The following is a 24,460-nucleotide window of genomic DNA, read 5'->3' as shown; positions in this document are numbered from 1 at the left end:
CTCCCACCCGCCCCCACCGATCTGTCAACCTGCCCTTGACATCACTCGTCTGCGGATCACCACATGCGGCTGCGGAACCGGATCGCGTTGCCCTGTGCCAATCCATCCTGCCCAGTTACCCCCATGACACATCGACGCCGTTGGCCCGCCCTCGCTGTCTCACCTCCTCGGCTCGTCTAGCCGTCCTGCACCACAGAACCGCTGACGCCTGAGGAACGCCGTCAGCCCACCCTCACCGTCTTGGCTTCTCGGCTCGTCTAGCCATCCTGTGCCACGAAGCCTCCGACGCCCAACGAGCTGCCGATGCCGCCTACCAAAGAAGGTTGTTCTAGCTCTAGGCCACCGGAGAAGCACTTGGGCTTGGGCTGCTTGCTTCTAGCAACGCCGCCGCAGCTACCTTCTGTCAACGCCAATAGTTCAACTTCAGGTATACCACATATCACCGCTGGTGCTGCCGCCTTCTGTCTTGCTTAGGATTTGGCAGTACTTTGAAGATTGGACATATAATTTAGTTTGATTTAGTTCTTTTGTATTAGTTATAACCTTCTGTCTGAGCTGAAGAATGTATCAGTTGTAGGCTTTTAGTTTTCAATTTTGTTAGAGGAATTTGCTCATTATAACTTGATTCATAACACAGATGTGAGTTACTTTTAACCTGGCAGATATACAACGCGCTCTACCAAACAATGATCTGTAGTTCTTTTCTTCAGTTAACACGAGAATTCCTGGAATGGATATATCCATGCTTCTTTTAATTTTTCTTTGCTTCTTCTTATGACTTATGAAGAACATGCACTTACAATGCTTTGTATTTTCCTCAAGTATGTCTTGCACTTCCTCTCTGATTTCTCTATATCAACAACCAGTCAGTAACTAATTTGTTGAGGTTTGCTACCTTGTATATATGTGAACTGAAACAAACATGGATATATCTCTGATTTGTTCTCTAGCAGTTACCTAACGATTTGATTACTTTGTTGAAATACCAGAAGTGCCTTCTGATACTATCTCCAAAAAAAAAAACAATATATTAAGCTGATGTAAATACCAGAAGTGCCTTTTGTCTTCTGAAGCATGGTTTTGCTTCAGGAGATAAGCCTTGTGCTGGTTTTGCTTTATATTTTACCTGTCTCTCAAAACAGCTTTGTAGTAGTAGCTTTTGAACATTTTTCTATTGTTGATTTTTGTCAGGTTCGAAGAGAAAGGCCCATGTGCATTTTTAAGGCACTGCAGAACAACTTGTGCATTTTAAGGCCAGGTAGCATGCATGCTCATACCAAGTAGCATGTTTGGATGCGCCACTGTGTCAGCCCAGTTTTGTTTCCTTCTTTTTCTTTTTCTTTTTCTTTTTTCTGATTGTATGTATTTTTTCTTATTATTTCCTCATTTTATTTTAATATTTTTATTATTGGATTGTTACTTAGTTCGTAAATTATATTTTATGATAATCTATTTAATTTTTCCAATCTCCTTTTTAATTGTTTCTTTCAAAAAAATTTATTTGTATGGTATTGGATTGTTCTAGCATTCTTGATCTGTTCCGCGGTATGTTTTGGATTGTTCCAATAATGAAAATTCATTATTTCATGGTAATTTTTTTATTGTTCTAGTAGGGAATGTCCATTGTTCCGTGGTATATTTGAGATTGTTCCAGCAACAAAAGTGTACTGTTCTGATATTAAAATTCAATTGTTCCTTGAATTTTTAAAATGTTCCATGGCACATTTTTTAGTAGATTCCCTTATATACTCTGATTTTCTCGTATTGTATAATTTTAATTGTTCATGTGATATTAGTTTAGCACCTGTGGTATAGTTTGAAGTGACAAAACAGCAAAAAGAAAATTAAAAATATTAAAGAAAATGAATTTCAGTTGTATCGGCCTAAGAACCGAAAGCCCATGTCAAAGCATATAACTTGCGTGGGCCGTTATCAGGAAACATTCAAACTGGGTCGAATAACGTTCATGGGCTGAAAAGGAAGAAAAAGCCCAGTTGCGAGGTTGTGGGCCGGGTTGTGCGTCGTTCAAGTTTCAAATCTATGTTCAACACTATGTACCAGTGGGTCCGTAGTTCAAGTTTCAAATCAAATATCAGGAAAGTTGAATGATGAGATCTGCACGTTTTTATAAAATTTTGGAATCCAAATCAAACTAATTCGAATATGAAGATGTTTTGGGTCATAATATATTGCATATCTCTATTATATAAAATACTAGTTAATTCTCGTATTACCTTTTCCTTTACTCTCCTCTGTCTAATAAAAATTCTTAAAATTTAAATAATTTATTCACTTTTATTCTCCACCATCGTTTTTCAGTTTCCTATCTCGTTATCGGCTACGGATATGAAACATATTTCATTAATATAAATAAATAAAAAAATTATGAGAAAAATTAACGAATAATCGTTTCCTCTTGTTTTATTCCATCTGAAACCAAATTACGGTATCGTTTCTAACGTATTCGTTCGTCAGTGCTTTCATGTCATATTCATATTTTCATATATTGAATTTATACTTGATGATAACATATTCATTTTTTATATTTTCGTTATAATATACAGTTATTAGTTAGTCCCTAACTTATAAAGATCCTCCCATCACCCTTCTCTTTTAAAGAAACAGAACTAAAACACCGAACAAAAAACTAGGCTAAAATCCTCGTTTACATTTTACACGGTCACATCCCGTCTCTTCGTTCTCTCCCGCACGCCCCAAACCCTCGCCGAATCCCCACCATGGCCGCCGCTGCAGCCGCGGCTCCGCAGTCGGCGCGGCAGTACAAGCTTGCGCCGCAGAGCGAGCTCCGCGTTGAGGTGCTACCCGATGCGCCCCTCCGCGTGCGTCTCATCGCCGGCACGGCGGAGATCTTCGGCACCGAGCTGCCTCCTGAGGGCTGGGTCCCCGTCCCTCCGCGCTCCAAGATCGCCGTAAGCGCGCCGCCCACCATTCCCCCTCCCCACGGAAGACACCCACCTGGCTCATCCTGCTTCTGCCACCATTGCGAGTCAGTGCTGACTCGCCTTTTCTGCTCTTCGGATTAGATTTTCACGTGGCACGGCGCGACGGTGGAGCTGGACGGGGTCAGCGAGAGCGAGTACACGTCCGACGAGGTGAGCGTTAGGGCTCGTTTTCCTTTTCTTATCATTATTTCTGTGTAAATTTAGGGTGTTGAGGTTCCTGGATGTGATTTGTGTGGGATGATTCTGTGTTGTGGGTTGTAGACACCAATGGTGATTTACGTCAACACGCATGCCATTCTTGACGCGCGGAGGGCAAGGGCGAGGGCTGCCGCAGCGCAGGGGGGTGACCTGGAGGCCTCGCAGGTGAGTGCTCCCGTTTCATTTCATCTGGCGTCTCATGATCATATAATGGTAGGATTGTTGCATAGTTGAAGATCTGTAGGAGATGCAAAGTTGTATCATATAAAACAATTAGTTAGTCAGCTTGTTAGTTTTGCAATTTTTGTTGCGCTGTGTGGCTTGGGGATTTCACACTCCTAGAGATGGAGAGTGAGTGTAAAACTACATGAAGCTTGGCATAACCCCATCTGTAATTTTGTATTAATGTTCAAGAACATATGTATTATTGTCCTATGTGATTCTTACATGATGTTCGGAAAACAGACCGCGACATAGTTATATTTAATTCTGTGTGGATGATAACAGATCGCGATATAGTTCGATACAATTCTGTATGAACAAATTGCAATTCAACCCTAACAAAGGTGACGAGTGCCCCAGAACATTATCATAGATTGACATGTACATGATTTGTTTTACAGAAACATAACAAACCGTTGTTCTTGGTATGGTACCTTTGTACTTATATTTATCTTCATTTCCCTGGACTAAATCACTGATATTTCTTACTCTATGTGACTTAGGGACCTAGAGTGATTGTTGTGGGGCCAACGGATTCTGGAAAAAGTACTCTCTGCAAAATGCTCCTTAGCTGGGCTGCCAAACTGGGCTGGAAGCCTACATACGTGGATTTAGATATCGGCCAGGGGTCTATAACGATACCTGGATGTATTTCTGCTACACCAATTGAGAAACCTATAGATATAGTTGATGGGATTTCCTTGGAGATGCCACTGGTATACTTCTACGGCCACCCAAATCCAAGGTAACTTTCCAGTTTATTCTTTGGCAATTCTTACTCACTGCTCAGTGCTTTGTGTATATAAGACTGTTCTTTCTTCTACTATTTTGGCACCTCAACTGTTGCTTGTTGCCAACAGTATTAATGCGGATGTTTACAAAGTTCTTATGAAGGAGCTAGCTAAAACGTTGGAGAAACAGTTCTCTGGCAATGCTGAATCTAGGGCAGCTGGAATGGTTATCAATACCATGGGGTGGGTTGAAGGCCTTGGGTACGAGGTAAGTACTTGATTTCAAATAACTATAGCAATTGTCGATATGCATGCTGGTGGCTAATATTATATGCAATAAGTTGTAATTCCTTTATGTGCTCTGCAGTTACTTCTTAACGCAATTGAAACCTTCAAGGCTAATGTAGTGCTGGTACTGGGACAGGCAAGTGCTGCATTCCTTTGTTCATATGAATATTACTAGATACTACATAGTGTTATTTCAGAAAGCGTATGCTGTGTTTCGCAATTCACACTCACTGACAACCGCGCAAACGTACTCTATATTCGTTTTGATGATAATGTTACCTGTTCAATTTATAGCTAAGTAAAATGTTGCTAAACGTCCTAGGCAGCCAAGCATTTCGTTATTGTACTATGCTATTATAAAGGTATTTTGTTAATCCTTTTATAAAAGAAAAATATATGTTTCCTATAAAATCATTCATAAAAGAATTGAAATTCCATTGAGTAAGAAGATGATATTTACTTTTAGGGCAATTAGAGACACCTTGGATAATAGACTAGGAATATGGCAGCAGTAAGGAGCAGTTGATCTCAAGTAGAAATAAAACAGACACTGTACCGTTCTCCCTGGTGGCATGTTTTCTTATAAACGGATCATCTCCATTAGGGCAAGTACATTGGTGCCGTCTTATAGGCTGCCTCATGCATTGACACGTAATCTTGAGACGATTTAACAAACAATCCCTGCAATGAGTTGTCTTTTCAGTTGTCTCATAGTAATTCCACAACCCCTTAATTTGTGTATGGAACAAATGAACATTGTGAGTTGCATGGCAATGACAACTCGTACAATGGTGGGGGAGTAGTCTCATAGTCCTAAATTTTAGCTTATGAGACTGTTGCTTCACAAAACGACATCTTTCTCTTACCTCCCTCTCTCTCCTCAACATCATCTAAAATCCTACGTGGCATTGCATGAGACGACCTATGAGATGGCTCGGATTTACCAATGTACTTGCCCTTAGTATGCTTCATTGATGCATCAGTCGCACAGACTGAAGGTAATTGACATATTTCTATTCAACCAAAAAAAAAAAGGTTCTAGGACATAAAAAGAAACCTCAGCTGCCAAATGAAAAAAAATATATAGTGACATTCCTAATTCTAGATAAGATAGTCAAAAGAATGCTCACAGTCTGCACCAACTGACATTCAGAAAGATTCGGAAAAATCTTCATATAAGTGCAAAACCAATACAGTATAGCAGATGTCACTAACAAATGAATCAAGTATTACATCAGCTTGTAGGATTTCTCATTTTGGCATACAGTAATGGTAATGCATTAAATGTGATTTAATATTGTCCAAAAATTGCTCTACGGAGTTGTACTGGTAGTCATTTTGTCTTGACATGTGGAGTCATAGGTAAATGTGAAATCATACAACAGTGAAGCAGCTTGTGCGGATTATCTGATCTATCTCTTGCAGGAGAAACTCTGGAAGATGTTAAAAGATGCAGTACAAAGCAAGCCCAACATTGATGTTGTAAAACTTCATAAATCAGAGGGTGTTGTCCTCAGAAATTCAAAATACCGCCAGAAGACTAGAAGCTTCCGAATCAAGGTAAGTTTTATTTTCTTGAGATAGAACGTTCCCAACTATGCCATCAAACTTTGGTTTACAAACTACTAGGCTTTGTTTGGTATTTAATGTGAAATTTTATTGATGAAACCTTGAATATACCTGCATTGTTGTCTACTGTCACTCTCTTAGCCTCTTTCCTTTCTTTGCATAATTTTCTAATGTTATCCTTTCAACCTTTGTGGGGCAACTATTCACTGGCTCAACTATAAGTTATCTTCTGAATTGTCAAACCTAAGTCCTAATGCGCTCTTGCAGGAATACTTTTATGGGATTGCAAATGATCTGGCACCGCACTCAAACGTTGTCAATTTCAGTGATGTCTCAGTGTACAGAATTGGTGGTGGTCATCAAGCTCCCCGCTCAGCATTGCCTATCGGTGCAGAGCCTGTGGCAGATCCTACTCGGCTTGTTGCTGTCAACATCAGCACGGATATGATCCATACAGTGCTTGGAATTTCTTATGCTAAGGAACCTGATGAAATAATTTCTAGGTATATCATACCCATTGCTCACTTATCTTACAGGCTAGGGCCAATAAGTTAGGGTTAACGCAAAAGAGGCGCAAACTAGAGGTATACCATAAAAGCTACAATGTTTATATAGTATATTTGATACATCAGCCTTCGGAAAATGAAAATGCATAGTATTTGAGCCTTGGAGTTTGTTGCTGGTAGTTGTTCTATCACATTTTAGATGCTCGATTTAGTTTACTTTTCTTTAAACTGATCTATTATTATTCACCATATGCACCAGCAGCTTTTGTGAGCCACTTCTTGTTTGTACATCTTTTGCATCAAGATATGCACAGTTATGGCTGGCCTAGCATAACCCATAAGTTCCTGGCACCTATTCCACCTTGCTTGTGTTACAAGATTAAGCCAAAGTCTTCTGATTTAGTTTATATCTTGCAACAAACTTTCCATTTTTCAACTGGCGATAAATATTTCTGTAGGAATAGTTTTAGTTGTCATGGTAGTAAGGAGGAATATGGTTCTTTTAGTGCGGCATATTTCCTTGTGTTGCTGTGCCCCCCTTGCCAGATTACTGTTTGATTCATCCATTAGAAATTTCTTTAAAAAGTCGTCCTTTTCTAAGACATGCAGAATTTACAGCTTTTCTAAGAACCGGGCAAGTTGCATTTACCTTTCGTGACATCATTTGCTAACACCTAAATTACAATTCGTTGCAGCAATGTTGCCGGATTTATTCATGTCACAGATGTTGACATCCAAAGGTATACCAATAAGCTAGCATCATTCTCTGGGTTTAGATTCTGTGTTCACCTGTAACATTCTTCATTTCAGGAAGAAACTTACGTACATTGCACCTTGCCCGGGGGACTTGCCAAGCAGGCTGTTGATCGCGAGCTCGCTGACATGGTACGAAGCCTGATTAGTTCAAGCTTGAAGATTGTAGTTTAGACGGGCAGTTTGCCCAGACCGGTAGAAAGGCATGTTGTAAAGCCAAGACATGTTGTAACGCTGGAACTAAGTGTACGGCAAACATCTGGTTCGCTAGTATGTTTTGCTGTGCTTGAATTTCTTGTCCTGACTGCGAGTATGCGTGTTATGCTTTCGATACAAATTTCCTGCGTGTAAAATGTTATGGCCCATGTTCCGTCACTCGTCTCAAGTACTGCAATACAGCCCGTCAAACTAATATTGAAACTGACTTCGTGGACCGGCTCAAGAATTTGTGCCATCTGTACATACTGAATAATCTTGACTAAAACCAGACATGACTTTAAAAAACAACCAAGAAAACTATATTTTTCACCAGAATTTTAGTTACCGTTTTGTAAATAGTTACCGGTTTCCGATGGTAACCTTATAGTAATTTGGTAGAATTTGATAAAAACTTATTGAATTTTATCAAATTTTTATTTTTTTTAATTTTAAATTTAAGTTTGGTCAGTAACCGCTTAGTTTATAAAAATGGTACAAATTGAATCCTTCAATAACCGTGATAAACGAGTAGTTACCGACGATATTTGTAACCGTACTTGCCACCCTCCGTAGAATGCCAAACACAATAGAAGACAGCCGACCAACATCATACGGCAGGAGGGCACATGATATGGGGATGCTGCAAACCCAAACCAAAAGCACCTCCCATCTGGACAGAATTTATTCAGCCATGCAGATGATTCTGGTAGCACAAGTTTTAGCCGAAAAAGAAAACATAACAAGGGCGATCCTACTGCAATTTCCCTTCACTCTGTGTACAAACATATAAAGTTGAAGAACAAAAGAAGAAAAATCTACTGGCATTTAACTTTTAGCATCTAGTATACAGGTCGTGAAGCAGCAACAAAATCTCCAAACAAAAGAATTGGGAGACATACAGCTCGGGCTCATGGAACCCGTAAATAAGGACAGAAGATCTACAGACCCTGGCGCTGTGGAAGAGAGGAGCATCAACACCGTTAAGTTAAAAAAGTCACCACCACAATTACAAAAAGTAGTCTGGAGTCTTGCGAGTTGTGTCCGGCTCAATTTGCCTAGGTGACGGGTCAAATTGGAGGAAATTCTGGTCCATGTTTTCCCCGATTTCAAGAATTGCAGCCATGTTGCCACAGCGGTAACAGTAGTTTGGCGCACTGAAGACTGTGACAACATTCTTATCCTGCATGGTAGTATCATAACAGTAATTATTCAAGCTTCCTATAGGATAATATCTGGAAAAACTACATTCAAAGGCCAGCACACCAGAGGATCCTTGAATCAGCAATTTGCAGTCATAACTGTGACACTGACGTCAATAACCACAAGGGTGCTACGACCATGCTTACAACAAAGCCATAGTTATGTTGAGGAAAATGTAAACCCTAATCAGTTTATAATAGAAGACAATAAAGCGTAAGAAGGTGCATGTTGCTCCTTGCCGCACAACCTAATGGGCTTGGGCCATGACAGTTTTCTTAGATATTTGTAAGGGACAAGTTCTATGAGAAAAGAATCGAATAGCATCTGTTAATAAAATATCATCCAATGCCCCCAATAGTTAACAATTGTAATTGTAAGTTGATAGCTAGAAACTCCAGCAGCTATCATGGAATGACTATATTCATACTTTTCATAAGACATTTTAAAGAGGAATCCAATATTATTAGTTAATTGTGAGCAGGTAAATAATTCGAAAATGGAGTACAGCGCTCTGATGACCCACCTGGCACCAGTTAAATCCTTCCATTACAAGTTGATGGGCCCTTGAAATGAGAGAGAGACCATTTGTATGGTTGAATTGTTGTGCAATATCTTGCCCAAATGTGTAAGCTGCTCCCCTAGGTGAAATTCCCCACCCACATCGGTCATCTGGGTCGGACCACAAAAGATCACACATAGGTCCTTCATGAGGAACCTGCGTGCATTTTTACAGAATATGTTTGTTAGCCGAGGATGAAAAAACAAGCAGTTTTGAATTTGGAAGTTAGGAATAAAAATTAAGAAGCTATGAATTCAAGGCCCAACAGGCATCATTCCCTAGCCTTCATGAGCACACCCTAGAAATTCAGGCAAAAAGCTATCTGCGTAACTATTACTAGTTATCCACATAACAAACTGTAGTGTTTCAGCCTTTCAGGCCTCAAAAGAGAAATAGTGCTCTACCAAAAACACCGTGCAGTCAAAGTACTAAAAAATCAGAGCCACTTTTTTAAAAAGTTCAGTCAAAACTAAAACTTTCCATGAGCATATCCACAAATTCAAAAGAAAAAATCCTGCCATGAATGAAGAATGATTTCATCCTCAAAGTAAAATATGCACCAATGACTCGCTTTACAAGCTTAACTATCAAAAGAGCAAGCAGTGGAACAAATGATAATTATCAATTTAACCATGCCCTCAATCAAATTGTGAATGAAGATCACCGAAACAGTAGTCAGTATATACAAGATAGCATTCCGGATATGCTACATAGAAATGCATTGCGCGCAAGCTCAAGAGTGGCATCCACATGATAAATCAAAGAAAGTATTAGAAACCAATACAAAAGGGTTGTATTGAAGGACCTGAACTAATACCGGTTTAAGCAACACAAAGATAAGAGCCCTACCAAGAGAATAGTTTATCAGAGTTACAGCCCAATGTTTAGGATTTTAAAGTATGATATACTATGCACTATGCACCGGATATGCTATATCTGTGCATAGCCAACAGTCAATCACAAAACTATCTCCAGCAAACAAGACATCCACAAGTTACAATCTGATGATACTGGTAACGGAAAAGAGACACTAGCTCATGAAGAAAGTGGTACACTCTTGCCTACCTCTTGTATGCGATCAAGAGAACGAATATTATCTAATGTATCCAATGATGGAGAGAGACCACCGTGAAGGCAGAAGACCTACAAATGGATGTTTCTCATACGTCAGGCATACATTCAGTAAGCTATAGTAGTGTCAACCCAACCATAATCATTTGAATTACAAACCTGATTTTCTATAAGAGCTGTGAGAGGCAAATAATCAAACAAGTCTGTAAAGTACTTCCACACATTTGCATTTCCATATTTTCTTAAGCATTCGTCATAGAAGCCATACCTGTAACAAAGCAGTCAATGTCAAGAAAACTATGTTGTTGCACTACAGATGTACAGTTTGCAGAATAGCTCGTGAAAGCAGCAAAGTGTGCAAGTCTAGCATGTTCTTGCAACTGAAGAGTACTTCGTTTTTTGCATGTTCCATGTGAAATAAGTTCATTTCAACTCGGATATTGCACAGAATTAGAAAAGTACCACATCAGTAAAATGCTAAATTCCATGAAAGATTAAGGAACGACATAATGAGACCGTTAAGAAAATTACTGCAATGTGTTAATAGGGCAAAAAAATCATGGCAATAAGTCGATCACATATCTTAGCTGGACGTTTTTATCTAAACAACTGGTTGACAATGCCAAGCGTGTAAACACAACAAAAGCATTATGGTTTAGCACACTAAATCAATACAAATTTGCTGCCATGGTCCAGCATAAAGATGACACATTCATAAACAAGCTCTTGCCCTAATAACTTAGCCAAAACAGTTAAGATTCATGGGGCTTACCATTGTGAAATGTTATGAACTAAATAGAGTTCCAATCGCAAGGCAAGCATCGTTGAAGCATTATGCACTAGAAACATGTGTTTGCTGTGGAATAATCCATTTCCAGATTCAACATTCTAGAAAGTTAACTGAGGAATGAGGCAACAATATGTGATTAAGCATGCCAGAAAAAAATCCATCTTGAACGCTTGTAGCCCTATAAGTACTCAACGATCAAAGTGGGAACAAAAAATTAGGAGTTCCAGAATAAAGTCCAAATCAAGAATACATAACTCACACTTGAGTGATTTGTCTGCTTTCATGATTTCCTCGAAGTATTGTAATTCTATCTCTGTACTGGACTTTCAAAGCCACTAATAGTGAAACTGTTTCTACTGAATAGTAGCCCCGATCTGCAGTGAAGAGCAATAGAATCAATTTAACAAACATGACAATGATGCTACAGAGACTATAGATGGAAATGAAAGAAGCCGTTAGATTATCCATCCACGCAGCTCAAAAAAGAAAAGAAATGATAGGGTTTTCCTTCTACATGTTATAATAAACAACATGGCCTATGGCATCACCATATCTAAGTGCCAAGAGAATGGTGCAACATTTTTGCATCTTTCTAAATAAAGATCAGCACAGAAGCAACAGACCAACATATCGCGGACACCCACTCCTGAAGCACACTCACATTTCTTGTGAAATTGTCAGCCCCAAATCCAAATGTCAATAAATGAAAATTCTTGTTTTCTTGATTGTCACAAGAGCTCATAAAGCTTCTCAATTCTCATAGGAGCGAGAAGGCCAGGACACCGACAAGATCCTCATAGACTAGGCCCAAACTTGACACATGACTACCGCAGGGCATTGGCCTCCACAAATCGCACCAAAAGAATACCACTAGCCTACATAACCAGGCAACCGGCAAAGACGTCCCCTAATTTCCAGACAGTGAATTCTTCCAACAATCCGGCCGCAACAGAACCAACAAACCGCTCAAATCCTCCGTAGGGTTCGAAAACCTCAACTTCTCCCGCACCAATCCCACGGCGCGCGCGTGGCACCAGGAAGATGAAAGCGGGAGCAGGGAGCCGCGAGAAAGAAAAAGCGGGGACGCGTACGCACCGACGTAGTCGCCCATGAAGAGGTAGTTGGTGTCGGGCGCGTCGCCGCCAATGCGGAAGAGCTCGATGAGGTCGTAGAACTGGCCGTGGATGTCCCCGCAGACGGTGACGGGGCAGCGGACCGGCTGAACGTTCCACTCCTCCGTGAGGATGGCCTTGGCCTGCTCGCAGAGCGCCTTCACCTCCGGCTCCGGGAGGTACTTGCACTCGCGCAGCAGCGCGATCTGCCGGTCCAGATCCCCGTGCGACGGCATCTCCACCGCCCGCTCCCGCTCCCGCTCCCGCCTGCGCTAGAGGTGGGGGCGGTGACCTCCTTCTCCGGCGGGCGAGCTCGCCGGCGGTCAGGTCGGGGCTGGGGTTTGGGGGAACGTTCCAGGTGTGCAGAGCTACTAGGTTGGTCTGGGCCGCTGTGCAATTTGGTGGTTTTGGAGGGGTGGAAATGTAATTAGCTAGGGCAAAGTGCTGGTCAAGGTAGACCTGTGTGTGGGGGGGCCTATGTCATGGCAGCGTTTAAAAAGGGCCGATATGCGCTACTTATGGAGTTTTTTATGAGAAAAAAATAAAAAAAGTATGGGTTAGTCAGTTTCATAAATTGGTTGTCTTGCGATATTTTATTTATAAAAAATGATGTTATCTTGAGTTTTAGTAGTATAATATTATGTAGTTATAAAGAAACTCTTATATACGATAGAAGATGATGTTATGAGTGTGATAAATTAATAGTTTGCTAAATAATAAAGTAGAGCTGGTGACGATGATCTCAGTTTCCTTTATTTTTATCCCTTGTAGGTGTTACCTGAATTCATATAAGTGTGTTCACACCCCTTTAATTTGACGAGAACTCTATTATCACGAATAAGCATATTCTCTCCTAGATTTAGAAAAAGGGAAAAAGAGAGCCTCAGTCTCCATGGAGTGTAGCTTGGAAAAAACAAAAAAAATGCAAATTGCCTATAAAAGAACTAAACATACTTAAGGTAGTTGAAATGAGATGATAAGAAAACACATAAAACATTGTAGAAATATACGACTCATATTCGAGTGTGGTTAAAATTTTATTTGTTTCAAACAACAATGTTATCTCTTTTTTTCCCTTGGAAAGTATTAGTACCTCTTATTTAGAATTACACTCTAATCAAATAGTTATCTCTAATCCTTTTATTTTCTTCACTTTAGTTTATGTGTTGGTGTTTTGATAGGTCGATGCACCGCCTTAGAAATCCACACCATCACCTCTTAAAGAATTTTGGATTTACATATCTGTAATAAAAAGTTGGTTGTCACGTTGAGCACAAAGCAACTTTTGATTTGAATTGTGAGTATTAATATTTTTGCAAGAATTATTCGTACTAATTTATTTAAAAAACTAGAATATTGTCACAAATTATTTCTTCAAATATCATGAAACGTTAAGATAGTTCTTTTCGTGCTATCGAGTTATGGTTAATTTAACAGTATGACACATGTATCTAACTACTAATGCGTAACTCTTACACATCCAAATAGTTTATAGTATTTCTTTAAAATTGAGCTCATATTCTTTAGCCTTAAAAATACAAGGCTTTGTAATACCCAAACTTTGTTTTTTTTACAATTCTATAGTTTTGGAGAGGATACATAAAATGAAATCCGTAAAAAGAGCAGCAACGGAAAACCCCTTTGGGCAGGGGTTTGGGCTTTTGCGGGGTGCTCGCTAAAATTCAGCGTGGCAGCGCGCACAAAAAACCCTCGCAACTCCGAAGACGGCCGGGTGCCATCAGCCATGCCGCCGCCGCAGCCTAAGAATCGCAGCCGCGGTTCCGCGGCGACCGGAGTGAACCGGCCGCCCCCGCGCCGGATGGCGAGCCGGGACGCGGCGGAGCGCGCCGCGTTCTTCGCGCGGCGCGAGGCGGCCGCGGTGCTCCGGCGCGTGCTCCACGGGGACGCTGCCAGGCGCGCCGCGGGCTCCATCAAATCCCTCGTCTACTCCCCCACGGTCCGCAACAAGCGCGCCACCTTCGCTCTCGTCTGTCAGACTCTCAAGTGTAAGTAAGCGCCCCCCAAGCTCCCCTGCACGCGCGCAAGGTGTTCGACGGAATGCCAGTGCAGTGCCCTGTTGACGCAGTCCCACGCGGCTGTCCGATGGGATGAGGCGGATGTGTCGGTGTTACTTGTGTTGTGATGGTTGGGTGGGTTGTCTGCAGTGAGGAGTTGTAGCCATAGTATCGTGGCAGTCGAAACATGAAATGTAGATGCACCTATGTGGATATCATATCTTATATAGGCCGCACTTGTATGTCACAATGTAAGAGAAATAGCTTTTAACATTGAATAACTTTCACTGCTGACACTTAATTCTCTTTGCTCTAGTCATTGTCCGTGGAAGAAGTCAGATTTATCATGCTTATGCAGCCACATACTAGAGTTGCTTGGTCTAGTTGGGAGAGTGCCATGTTAGTCCATCTGAATGGAGGTGGCCGAGGACTAGGAGATAAAACAATATTCCATGCTGCTTGAATTGAGCAAATGACAACTTTGTGTTCTATTGCGCTTCGACGCATAATTTGTGTTTTATTGTGTTAACGTCTCCCCACATGTTTCTTTGTTCCTTTTTGTCAGATCTTCCAATTCTTAAGGAGGTTTTAACATCATGTGCAGTACTCAATAGCAAATGGAAGGTCAGCCAACTACATCTAGTGTTGTGATGGAATTGAATTCCTTTTGCTGTACGCTATTTGTATCAGTGTTGTTGACAACATGTCATGCTGGCTTTCTAATTTAGAAATGCCTAGCAATCTATAATACCTGCAGGTAGCAATTCACAAGTTAACTATGTTTTTCCTTTTTACTGCAGAAGCAAGTGGAATTGGTTTATGTGACTGCTTATGACATTCTCTTTGGTCAGGTTTGTCAGTTACTTAGACTTTTGAATTGACAATTTTAGTTGAACAGTTTGTGTGCATTTAGGGTATGTTTGGCATAGCTCTCAGACTAGCTCCCAAAGTAGAATCAGTGGGAGCTCTGCCAAATGGTAGTTTATAGTTTTTTACTCCCAGAGTGATTCCTTGGGAGTGGTTTCCTAAAATGAACTAGATGTTGGGAGTTGAAAAAACCAGCTTCCTCTAATTCACTTCCTTCATAGAGTATACCCTAGAGAATCACTTTTAATCATAGAATCATTTTCCTCAGAAAATCATTTCCCCCGTAGAATTTAGATCAGGAGGAGCTCTATCAAACGGACCCTTACTTTATGTCTTTATCTAACCCTTAAATTGTTAAGTTCAAATCTTGTTTCTATAAATGTTTATACTTTGAGTTGTGGGTTTGATTAAGTACCCATCTTACCAATACTCCTGTACATCGCTCTGATGTTTTTTACTCCCAGAGTGATTCCTTGGGAGTGGTTTCCTAAAATGAACTAGATGTTGGGAGTTGAAAAAACCAGCTTCCTCTAATTCACTTCCTTCATAGAGTATACCCTAGAGAATCACTTTTAACCACAGAATCATTTTCCTCAGAAAATCATTTCCCCCGTAGAATTTAGATCAGGAGGAGCTCTATCAAACGGACCCTTACTTTATGTCTTTATCTAACCCTTAAATTGTTAAGTTCAAATCTTGTTTCTATAAATGTTTATACTTTGAGTTGTGGGTTTGATTAAGTACCCATCTTACCAATACTCCTGTACATCGCTCTGATGTTTAAACACCAGTTCAACATGTCATTCAACTTCATCAGTTATTCCTCCTCCTCTTCCTAATTCTTATTAAAGAAAATCTGACAATAAATTACATTTCTAGGGAATCACAGTTTCTGGGTCAGCTGAGCAGTTAATTATGCTACATAAAGATTCTCTGAGGACTGCTCTTGATAAAGTTTGTGCCAGAAGGAAAGTCAGCTGTGTTGAAGATTTGTTAAGCGAGAAAACAGCAGGTACCCTCTATCTGATTTGCTGCATTGTAGCCTATCTTTCACTACCCCTGTAATATGAGTACTTTTAAATTCTTCCCTGATCTAATAATGATCTTGACCATTCAGAATCAGATGCATTCATTTGATTATTCAAAGTTTATAGTGTTTCAGAAAAAATGCTAGCTTAAAGTAAATATTTATCTACACTGCGTAATTATAATATGGTTACAACTGTGAACTTAGTGTCTCATGTGCAGAGGACCATCTGAGTTCATTTCCATGTGCCATTACTCAATACTACTGTTCACTCTATGCTAGCTTCTGAGTTCATTTCTATATGTTTGACACAATTGTCTTGTTATAATAATTGACAAATTCTAGTTGGCTCTTGGTGAATTGTCGATTCTATTTTCAAGAAATGTCCTTCCGATAATAATTAATAAACAGCAGTTGTTTTCATACCTGGCAAACCAATTTGGTTGTCACTATTAGGATCGTGACCATGTTTGGTGAAAGGTTATGTCACAATTGCTTCTGTGCTTTTGCTTGATTTCTATCCAGATATCAATGATATACAGTCATTAGTAAACTTAAAGTATATGCTACTAAGGAATTTATATGCATGCCATGCTGCTCGTTATTCTCTTTTTCTTCAGTCAAACCAAAGCCCAGGTCTCTTCGTGTTAACACTCTCAAGACTACTACAGAGTCTGTCATTGAAGAATTGAACAAAATACACATGGTACTTCATCTATCTTTTAATGTTAAGCAAGCTTATTAATCAAACATCAGTCCAGTTTGATGTTTTATGATGATGCTACTGCTGCAACTGTGACTTTATTTTGAGCTCTACCATTCTTAGTGAGACATGGCTAAGTTACTCGGCATTGAATAGGTTGATAAAGATGATATAGTTCCAGACATGTTGGTACTCCCACCTGGAACTGATTTGCATAACCATCCATTGGTCACAGATGGAAAAGTGTTTTTGCAGGTGACCTTGCAATTCTTTTGCATTTACTTTTGAAAGGACACATGATTAATATTAATTGATTAATTGTTATTTTGTTTGGACCGCTTTTTACAGGGGAAAGCTAGTTGTATGGTAGCAGTCGCATTATGCCCTAAGCCAGGCTGGAAGGTCAGTGTATTACATCTGGACTAAAATTTATTGGTATTTACTATTGTTTTGCAATCATTTCCAGCCAAGAGAAATGTTTCTTTTATTTATATTACCATCTGACCTGATGGTTTGGAATTTACAAAATAATGTAGTCTTGATTAGGCATATGTTTTTGTACATAACTTTGCAAATGGTTTCTCGTATCAGATAAGTCTGCAAAAATACTTCCTAAAATCCTATCTATGCATCTTCATAGAACCAAAAAGTTATGGTTATTCAGGTACGGATAAGATACAATAGTACTGACATATTTTAATTCAATGATTTATATTATTTTTATTTAACAAATGAAATGTATATGCTTATCTGTGGGTTTCCTTCTTTGATGCCTGTTGTGGATGCTGTAAACATTCTGATGTACCAGTTGAAAAATATCACTCTGGTTGTATAACCTTTTATTTATTATAGAATTTCAAGTTATTGATTTCCAGTTGAACATTAAACTTAGGTTATTGATGCATGTGCGGCTCCAGGGAACAAAACAGTCCACCTTGCTGCACTCATGAATGGAGAGGGGAGTATTATAGCTTGCGAACTTAACAAAGAGAGGGCCAAGACATTACAACATACTGTCAGAAGATCTGGAGCAAATAGTAACCTTGCAATTATATTTTCTTTTAGCATAGCTTTTACTGATAAACCATCCTGGCATCCTCGTCTCCTTACTAAAATATCTGTCTACTGCTTGAACCTTTAATACAAAGCACAAAGTTATCTCTGAAATTTTGCATAATTTCTACCCTTAGTAAATATCTGTGAAATGTTGGACCTTTTTATTTTGGTACAACTTATTCTGGAAGACTTTCCAGAAATGCTACTAAAGTTGATCGTCTACAGTTTGTCTCTCTCAGACTTGTGTTGTTAATTCTTCTTGAAAATAAGTGAGAATAAAATCTATAATCAATGGAGCTAAACCTTCACATGTATTGACTAGTTATTTGATCATCATTCGATGGTATGTGTTCTTTACTCTTGTTTCCCAAATGTACGACTTATCTAAATTGTACTCCTTTGCCATACATTATCCATTGTCTTACAATATTCATGACATATGATACATCAACAACATTTCTTAACTTATTGTTATAGATATTCAAACAGTCACTGGTGACTTTTTGGATATAGATAGCAACGATCCATCATATGCTGAGGTTCGTAGACCCCTCCACTTCTATTGATAACTTATAAACCTCTCTGGACACAGATATGGTAGCTTTTCCTTCATCATGCGGAACAATTATCCCTTATTTCGCTGCAGGTCCGTGCTATTCTATTGGACCCCTCTTGCTCTGGTTCTGGAATCTCTACAGAGAGACTTGACTACTTGCTTCCTTCACATTCTAGAGGTAACCAAAGGCTTTTATGGCAGCAGTCCTGCAACATGCGACAGTAATCAATTTCAAAGAGAGACCACCATTTTATCAAGGTTATATTAGATAATTTAGCACTGAATGAAACCTTGTTCTGCAGATCACCAGGATGATGCTAGTACAAGTTGGAGGATACAGAAACTGTCCGCTTTTCAGAGGAAAGCTCTCACACATGCTCTATTATGTAAGTCCCTACTCAGTGTGTCTGTCCAATGGCTGCATATCAGTGGGCAGCTTTTGCATAAACTGAAGCCGTCCCTCCATCTTTGCAGTTCCCTCAGTGGAAAGAGTTGTCTACAGCACATGTTCCATCCACCAGGCTGAGAACGAGGATGTCGTGAACTCCATCCTGCCCTTAGCTACATCACTCGGATTCGAGCTTGCGACTCCGTTCCCTCAATGGCGCCGCCGTGGCCTTCCCGTTTTTGAAGGATGTATGTTATATACATCCAAACAATTTAACATAAATTCCTGTGAAAATCGAAATGTTGCATCACCATGGATTCCCTCATTTGCAGCTGAACATTTGCTGCGGACGGATCCTGAGGACGACATGGAAGGCTTCTTCATTGCATTGTTCGTGAGAAAAGCAGTAGGCGGTCTTGTAAGCCCTAGTGAAGATGATGCAGTAGGATTGAGAAGAAAACAATTTCATAGAAGGGGTAACAGGCTCAGGGCGTTAAGCTCCTTGAGATTGTCCAGGATGATCCTCTGCCCTACCGGGCGTCTCTAGTGGAGAAAGACTTTCTTGTACTTTTTACTTATCCTTGTTTTTTTTGGTAGCGGAAGTGGAAGAATCTGTCGAGCTTATCAACTGGATACATTTTTTCACTATGAAACAAACGACAACATTGGCCATGTTGCATTCTCCATGTCACATATCCATTTAGATTCAGTCCCAGAGATACAAGCTGGAATACTCGAGTACATGCTATTACAACATTCTTATTCTAGGATACACTAATTCACTACTACCAAGCAGAACACAGACATCAAAGTATCACAGCCTGTTATTATTTGCTCATAATCCTGAGCTGATGTGGCGTGCATCGATCAAGGATCCGTCGTCGACTTACTTGCCCTGCTGCTTGCCGCAGCCACCGACCTTGACCTGGACGAAACGCGGCTTCCTGGGCTCGGGCGGTGGCTTCTTGTCGACGGGGACGGTGAGCACGCCGTCCTTGTACTCTGTGCGGACACTGTCCAGGTCGGCGTTCTCTGGCAGCGGGAACCGCCTCATGAACTTGCCCATCCTCCTCTCCATCCTCAGGTACTTCACGCCCTGCTTCTCGCCGTCAGCGCCTCTGCCGTGAGCCTGCTGCTTGCCGTTGGCGGCGTCCTCGGCAGGGCGCTTGCGCTCGCCGCTGATGGTGAGCACATTGCCCTCCTCGACCTGGACCTTGACGTCGGCGGGGCTGACCTCGGGCATGTCGATGGCGAGGACGATCTCGCCGGAGGGTAGCTCCTTGACGTCCATGGGCGTGTTAGCCATCGCCCTGCGGTCGCGCACGTACGCGCGCGTCGGCGCGCGTTCATTTGCCGCTCCAGCTCGTTGGGGAGATCCATCAGCTACTGCACTAACGCCGAGAACAGCGGGTCGCCGCAGCCGTCGAACGAGAACTCCATTGCTGAGATCATTCAGATGCGACGATAGGTTGGACAGGTAGAAAGCAACAAAATACTTCAGGTTCTTCACACGGTTCTTTACACGAGATCAACAATGATATCGTGTTTAGGGCAATTTTTCTAAGTAGTTTTTCTGATAAATTGATTTTTCTAAGAATTTGCTATCTAAAGAATCGGCTGATTAGAAAAACAGAAAGTCACCTCCAGAACCTTCACCATCTCCCGCCAACTCACCACCTTCCCCACACACTTCCGATCACTCTCCACACCCTTACCTTCCCTCCCTATATAAATAAGGATGAACGGTGATGCAAATAATTAACACAGGTTACAACCAGCCGATGTAACCCGTCATCTTCACTAATATCCAAACTGTACTCGTCCCTTTTTCGGGAGGTCTAGATGAGCCATTTCAGAACTCTCTCCCTTACAAAATCTCTTATAGTAACAACCACTTTATCCCTCCTCACACATTGATTCCTTCACCACTCAAGCTCAATTTTGGTCAAGAAGGAGATCTAGATGAGATCTCTCTAGCTATCCAAACAAAATCCCTTCTTACAGGACGTGTGGTGCTGCGCTGGCCTATAAGGCCCCATCCGTAGCATTTAATGTTACGGGACGGGGCAGTGCCCAACTACGTCAGTCATAACTTTGTTCACTGGATAAGATACCCAGGGAAAGAAAACAATTGAGTAGATAGCAATAAATGCAATTATATGAGTTAGGTAAGGACCGATCCCGCGACCAGTAAGGTGGTCTTATAATACCACGATCTCATAATACCGCAAGTAGGGTGGTCGCGCATGCCTTGCACTAGTCGTGCAAGTTTGGACCTAGTCCCGCGATAAGCCAGGGTTCAGAAAATATCCCCGTTGGTCAGCATATCTTTTGTGGGACCCGTTAGCTAGGACATTCTTTTACTCAATACTCTGACACCTCTAATGAACCCTTCTAAAATTCGAATAATTTATCCATTTTTGCTATCCATCCTCAACCTCTAACGTTCCTGCCTACCCGTCTCGTTACCGGCTATAGATATGAGACTGATTTTACTAATAAAAATAAATGAAAATATTACGAGGGAAATTAGCGGATAATCTCATCATCCTTTTTCGGATCTCATTTAAAATCAAACTACGGAATCGCTCCTGGCGTGTTTGTTCAACGGCACTCCCATAGCATATCCAATGACTCTCCCACAATATATCTATATCTTCGTACCTTAAATTTATATTTAACATTAATATATCCAATATATATATTTTCATTATAGAGCACCATAAGTTAGCGTGGAAAATACGAATTTGTACAATATATCTGAGCGTATTTATTGAAATAGACAATATATTGCTGTATTCACGAATTTAGCATATGTATTCGGCATACGATGTGCCAAAAATCACCTGTATTCGGCACACCGTGTGCTGAATACAGGGAACAATGTGTATTTGGCACTCGGTGTGCCGAAATACGCTTTTTCGTACACCGTGTGCCGTCATGTCACGTTTTACTTTTTCTTTTCTTTTCGCTTTCGCTTTTTGCTTAATTCCGTCTACCGGTTGTCGCTGCTCATTTTCCTCTCGGCTGGCTGCTATAAAATGGCTCGCAGCGCGCATTCCGTCAGCTGCATTCGAGCACGAGCAGAGCAGAGCGAGCGTGAGTAGAGCGAGTTTCCTGCATGAGCAGAGCAGCAAGTGAGCCCAAGCGCGAGCAGCATTTGAAGCAGCAGTCGAGCGCGAGGAGGTGTAGTGCATCAGCAGTTGAGCGCGAGCAGGAGTAGAGCAGCAGCACGCGGAGAGGACAACCTTTTGTAATAGTAAGTACGTAGATTATGTATGTACTTAATATTTAGATTAGAAAATGTAATTAGAGTAAGTAGAGTTTCTATTCCGTTAGAATATATTGGTTAAATGGTATTAAATTGATAAAATAGAGTAGGTATAATATTTGCATAATTTATGATCTCGTAACAGTAAATATGATCTCGTAACAGAATCTACTATAGTGTAACCGTAATTTTGTACGTAGATTATGTATGTACTTAATATTTAGATTAGAAAATATAATTAGAGAAAGTAGAGTATTTATTCCGTTCGAATACATTGGTTAAATGGTATTAAGTTGATAAAATAGAGTAGGTATAATATTTGCATAATTTATGATCTCGTAACAGGATCTACTATAGTGTAACTGTAATTTGTACGTAGATTATATATGTACTTAATATTTAGATTAGAAAATGTAATTAGAGTGAGTAGAGTATTTATTCCGTTCGAATACATTGGTTAAATTGTATTAAGTTGATAAAATAGAGTAGATATAATATTTGCATAATTTATGATCTCGTAATAGTAATTATGATCTCGTAACAGAATCTACTATAGTGTAACCGTAATTTTGATCCTGTGATAGGCATGATAACCAGAGTTATGATAATGTATGGGGGCGTAATTAGCTGTTTATAGTACATATATCTAAGTAATTATTTGCCAATTTACGTTTGTTTAGCAGAGACACTATGACTATCCATATTTATTATGGAGAACGTCCCGCTGTTTTGCATGGGAGGCTCGTATCAATTCAGAACTGTCAGCACGTAGAGAGTACGATTGAGCTACCTATTGATCTAGAAGGCTTAAAATCACATGTTATGAGCCTTTTGCGTGTGAACCAGCAGTCCTACAATGTTATCCTAGAGGGTGTGTGGCCACGACTTGTGCCAAACAGCTCGATCATTGTCCATACGTTGTTCGATTTGAGAAGGAATAACGTATGGGCTTTGTACTCACGCAAGGCATTAGAGTAGAACTTTGAAATGGGAGTGTACGTAAACATAGTATCACGACTGGTGCAAGGTGAAGTGGGGCCTAGCGTGGAAGGATTAGACCATCATGTGATGCATGATGAGGAGGGAGGGCATGTCGGTGAGGGCACTTCCGGTACAAAGGGACCTGAAGTGGACCATGGTGAGGTAGATGCAGGATGCATGGATGATGAAGTCGGTGGTAGTGGGGATGAAGAAGGTGCTGACAACGATGACCTGGTGCCGGCAATCCAGTACTTTCATGATGCTGGGCTGCTAGATTGTACCATCATTGAGTATAACACCCTATCTAACTGGGGATACCAGAATAACGACATCCAGGTGGAACAACGATTTCGGAACAGGAAGGACGTCATCCACTTTATCAGCAACTATGCTGTAATCACAAGAAGGGACCACAAGTGCGCCCGGTCTAACCCTACGGAGTATGAGATCAGGTGTATCAAGCACCCGAATTGTCCTTAATTCGTACGAGCACATAAGCCAAAATACGAGAACTATTTTGTGCTGAGTAGACACACCCCACAAACATGCAGCGAAGAGGCTGTTAGGAATGTGAGTCACGCTGTTGATGCGAGGTTCATAGCCCAACTCCTCATCACCCATGTTGGCACGAACATATGTTTGTCGCCAAAATCTATTATGGAGGAGGTGCAGACTAAGATGGGTATGCTGATCAATTACCACACCGCGTGGCGAGCGAAGCAAAAGGCGTTGAAGATGTTGTTTGGAAGTTTCGAAGAGTCTTACAACTATGCCCCGAAGCTGCTGCAGAAGATTGCCATGACAAATCCAAGGACCCAGTGGGCCATGGCGGATGAGCCGATCAGGCTAGAGGATGGGTCATACAGCAGGACTGACAGATACCTCATTAGGTTTTTCTGGTCCTTTGCCCAATGCATCGAAGCTTTCAGACATTGCAAGCCGGTGGTATGTGTGGATGCCACATTTCTTAGCGGCAAGTACCATGGTAACCTAATGACAGCGATAGCAGCAGATGCAAACGATCAGATCATTACTCTCGCGTATGCAATGGTTGAGAGTAAGAACAATGATAGTTGGATGTGGTTCCTCACCTTGGTGAGGACACATATCGTTGGCAATAGGGAACGAGTTTGCATCATCTCAGACCGCAACAATGGCCTCTTGCATGCATTGGAAGTGCTGCATGACATCACAAACCACTCCATTGCATGGCCTGATGTGGAGAGAAGATGGTGCATGCGACACTTAGGTGCGAACCTGTACTCAAGGTACCACAACAAGGGTCTTGTAAAGAGGTTCAAATGGTTGTGTCTTCAGAACCAGCAGGCGAAGTTCAATGGGATATGGAGAGAATTAAATGAGACCACTCGCAAGATGATAGCAGAGCAAAAAGCACAGGAGGACCATCTGCGGACGCAAATGGTGAGGGCCAAACC

General features: G+C 40.9%; 3 protein-coding genes and 1 pseudogene across 5 annotated transcripts; 2 read left to right on the top strand and 2 right to left on the bottom strand.

Moving 5' to 3' along the window:
* The first annotated feature begins 2,562 nt into the window (after nt 1-2,562).
* LOC133922405 (protein CLP1 homolog) lies at nt 2,563-7,605 on the top strand. The gene is made up of 10 exons (XM_062367731.1): nt 2,563-2,930; nt 3,045-3,113; nt 3,225-3,326; nt 3,887-4,128; nt 4,244-4,382; nt 4,482-4,538; nt 5,828-5,962; nt 6,239-6,474; nt 7,173-7,217; nt 7,288-7,605. Exons 1-10 carry the CDS (start codon nt 2,739-2,741, stop codon nt 7,373-7,375), a joined length of 1,305 nt encoding a protein of 434 aa, XP_062223715.1. The 5' UTR covers nt 2,563-2,738; the 3' UTR covers nt 7,376-7,605.
* Nucleotides 7,606-8,144: 539 nt separating this feature from the next.
* Nucleotides 8,145-12,623, bottom strand: LOC133922406 (serine/threonine-protein phosphatase PP2A-3 catalytic subunit-like). 2 transcript variants are annotated; one of them, XM_062367733.1, is made up of 6 exons: nt 12,144-12,623; nt 11,308-11,422; nt 10,418-10,526; nt 10,253-10,330; nt 9,152-9,343; nt 8,145-8,608 (listed from the first exon to the last, which is right to left on the bottom strand). In XM_062367733.1, exons 1-6 carry the CDS (start codon nt 12,394-12,396, stop codon nt 8,435-8,437), a joined length of 921 nt encoding a protein of 306 aa, XP_062223717.1. In that variant the 5' UTR covers nt 12,397-12,623; the 3' UTR covers nt 8,145-8,434. The 2 variants fall into 2 exon arrangements, with proteins under 2 accessions (XP_062223717.1, XP_062223718.1); XM_062367734.1 differs by lacking the exon at nt 10,253-10,330.
* Nucleotides 12,624-13,807: 1,184 nt separating this feature from the next.
* On the top strand, nt 13,808-19,458 carry LOC133922402 (25S rRNA (cytosine-C(5))-methyltransferase NSUN5). 2 transcript variants are annotated; one of them, XM_062367730.1, is made up of 13 exons: nt 13,808-14,166; nt 14,741-14,799; nt 14,979-15,026; nt 15,922-16,054; nt 16,690-16,775; nt 16,929-17,027; nt 17,121-17,174; nt 17,665-17,809; nt 18,306-18,367; nt 18,475-18,562; nt 18,687-18,770; nt 18,859-19,020; nt 19,105-19,458. In XM_062367730.1, exons 1-13 carry the CDS (start codon nt 13,905-13,907, stop codon nt 19,317-19,319), a joined length of 1,497 nt encoding a protein of 498 aa, XP_062223714.1. In that variant the 5' UTR covers nt 13,808-13,904; the 3' UTR covers nt 19,320-19,458. The 2 variants fall into 2 exon arrangements, with proteins under 2 accessions (XP_062223714.1, XP_062223713.1); XM_062367729.1 differs by having other exon boundaries at nt 14,976-15,026.
* A 200-nt stretch (nt 19,459-19,658) lies between these two features.
* On the bottom strand, nt 19,659-20,212 carry LOC133922404 (19.0 kDa class II heat shock protein-like; annotated as a pseudogene).
* Between the last annotated feature and the right edge of the window lie 4,248 nt (nt 20,213-24,460).

The sequence above is a fragment of the Phragmites australis genome, chromosome 6 (genome assembly GCF_958298935.1).
Source record: "Phragmites australis chromosome 6, lpPhrAust1.1, whole genome shotgun sequence".
NCBI lineage: Eukaryota > Viridiplantae > Streptophyta > Magnoliopsida > Poales > Poaceae > Phragmites > Phragmites australis.
The sequence above is the reverse complement of the archived record's forward strand: the minus strand, read 5'-3'. Positions and strand labels throughout refer to the sequence as shown.

Coding starts and splice junctions, on each gene's coding strand:
- LOC133922405 (XM_062367731.1), top strand. CDS start 2,739: ATGGCCGCCGCTGCAGCCGCGGCTCCGCAGTCGGCGCGGCAGTACAAG. Junction 3,327..3,886: donor GTGACCTGGAGGCCTCGCAG/GTGAGTGCTCCC, acceptor TATGTGACTTAG/GGACCTAGAGTGATTGTTGT. Junction 4,129..4,243: donor TACGGCCACCCAAATCCAAG/GTAACTTTCCAG, acceptor TGTTGCCAACAG/TATTAATGCGGATGTTTACA.
- LOC133922406 (XM_062367733.1), bottom strand. CDS start 12,396: ATGCCGTCGCACGGGGATCTGGACCGGCAGATCGCGCTGCTGCGCGAG. Junction 11,423..12,143: donor CTTCATGGGCGACTACGTCG/GTGCGTACGCGT, acceptor TCTTCACTGCAG/ATCGGGGCTACTATTCAGTA. Junction 10,527..11,307: donor AGCAGACAAATCACTCAAGT/GTGAGTTATGTA, acceptor GCTTTGTTACAG/GTATGGCTTCTATGACGAAT.
- LOC133922402 (XM_062367729.1), top strand. CDS start 13,905: ATGCCGCCGCCGCAGCCTAAGAATCGCAGCCGCGGTTCCGCGGCGACC. Junction 14,167..14,740: donor CGTCTGTCAGACTCTCAAGT/GTAAGTAAGCGC, acceptor CCTTTTTGTCAG/ATCTTCCAATTCTTAAGGAG. Junction 15,027..15,921: donor ATGACATTCTCTTTGGTCAG/GTTTGTCAGTTA, acceptor TTACATTTCTAG/GGAATCACAGTTTCTGGGTC.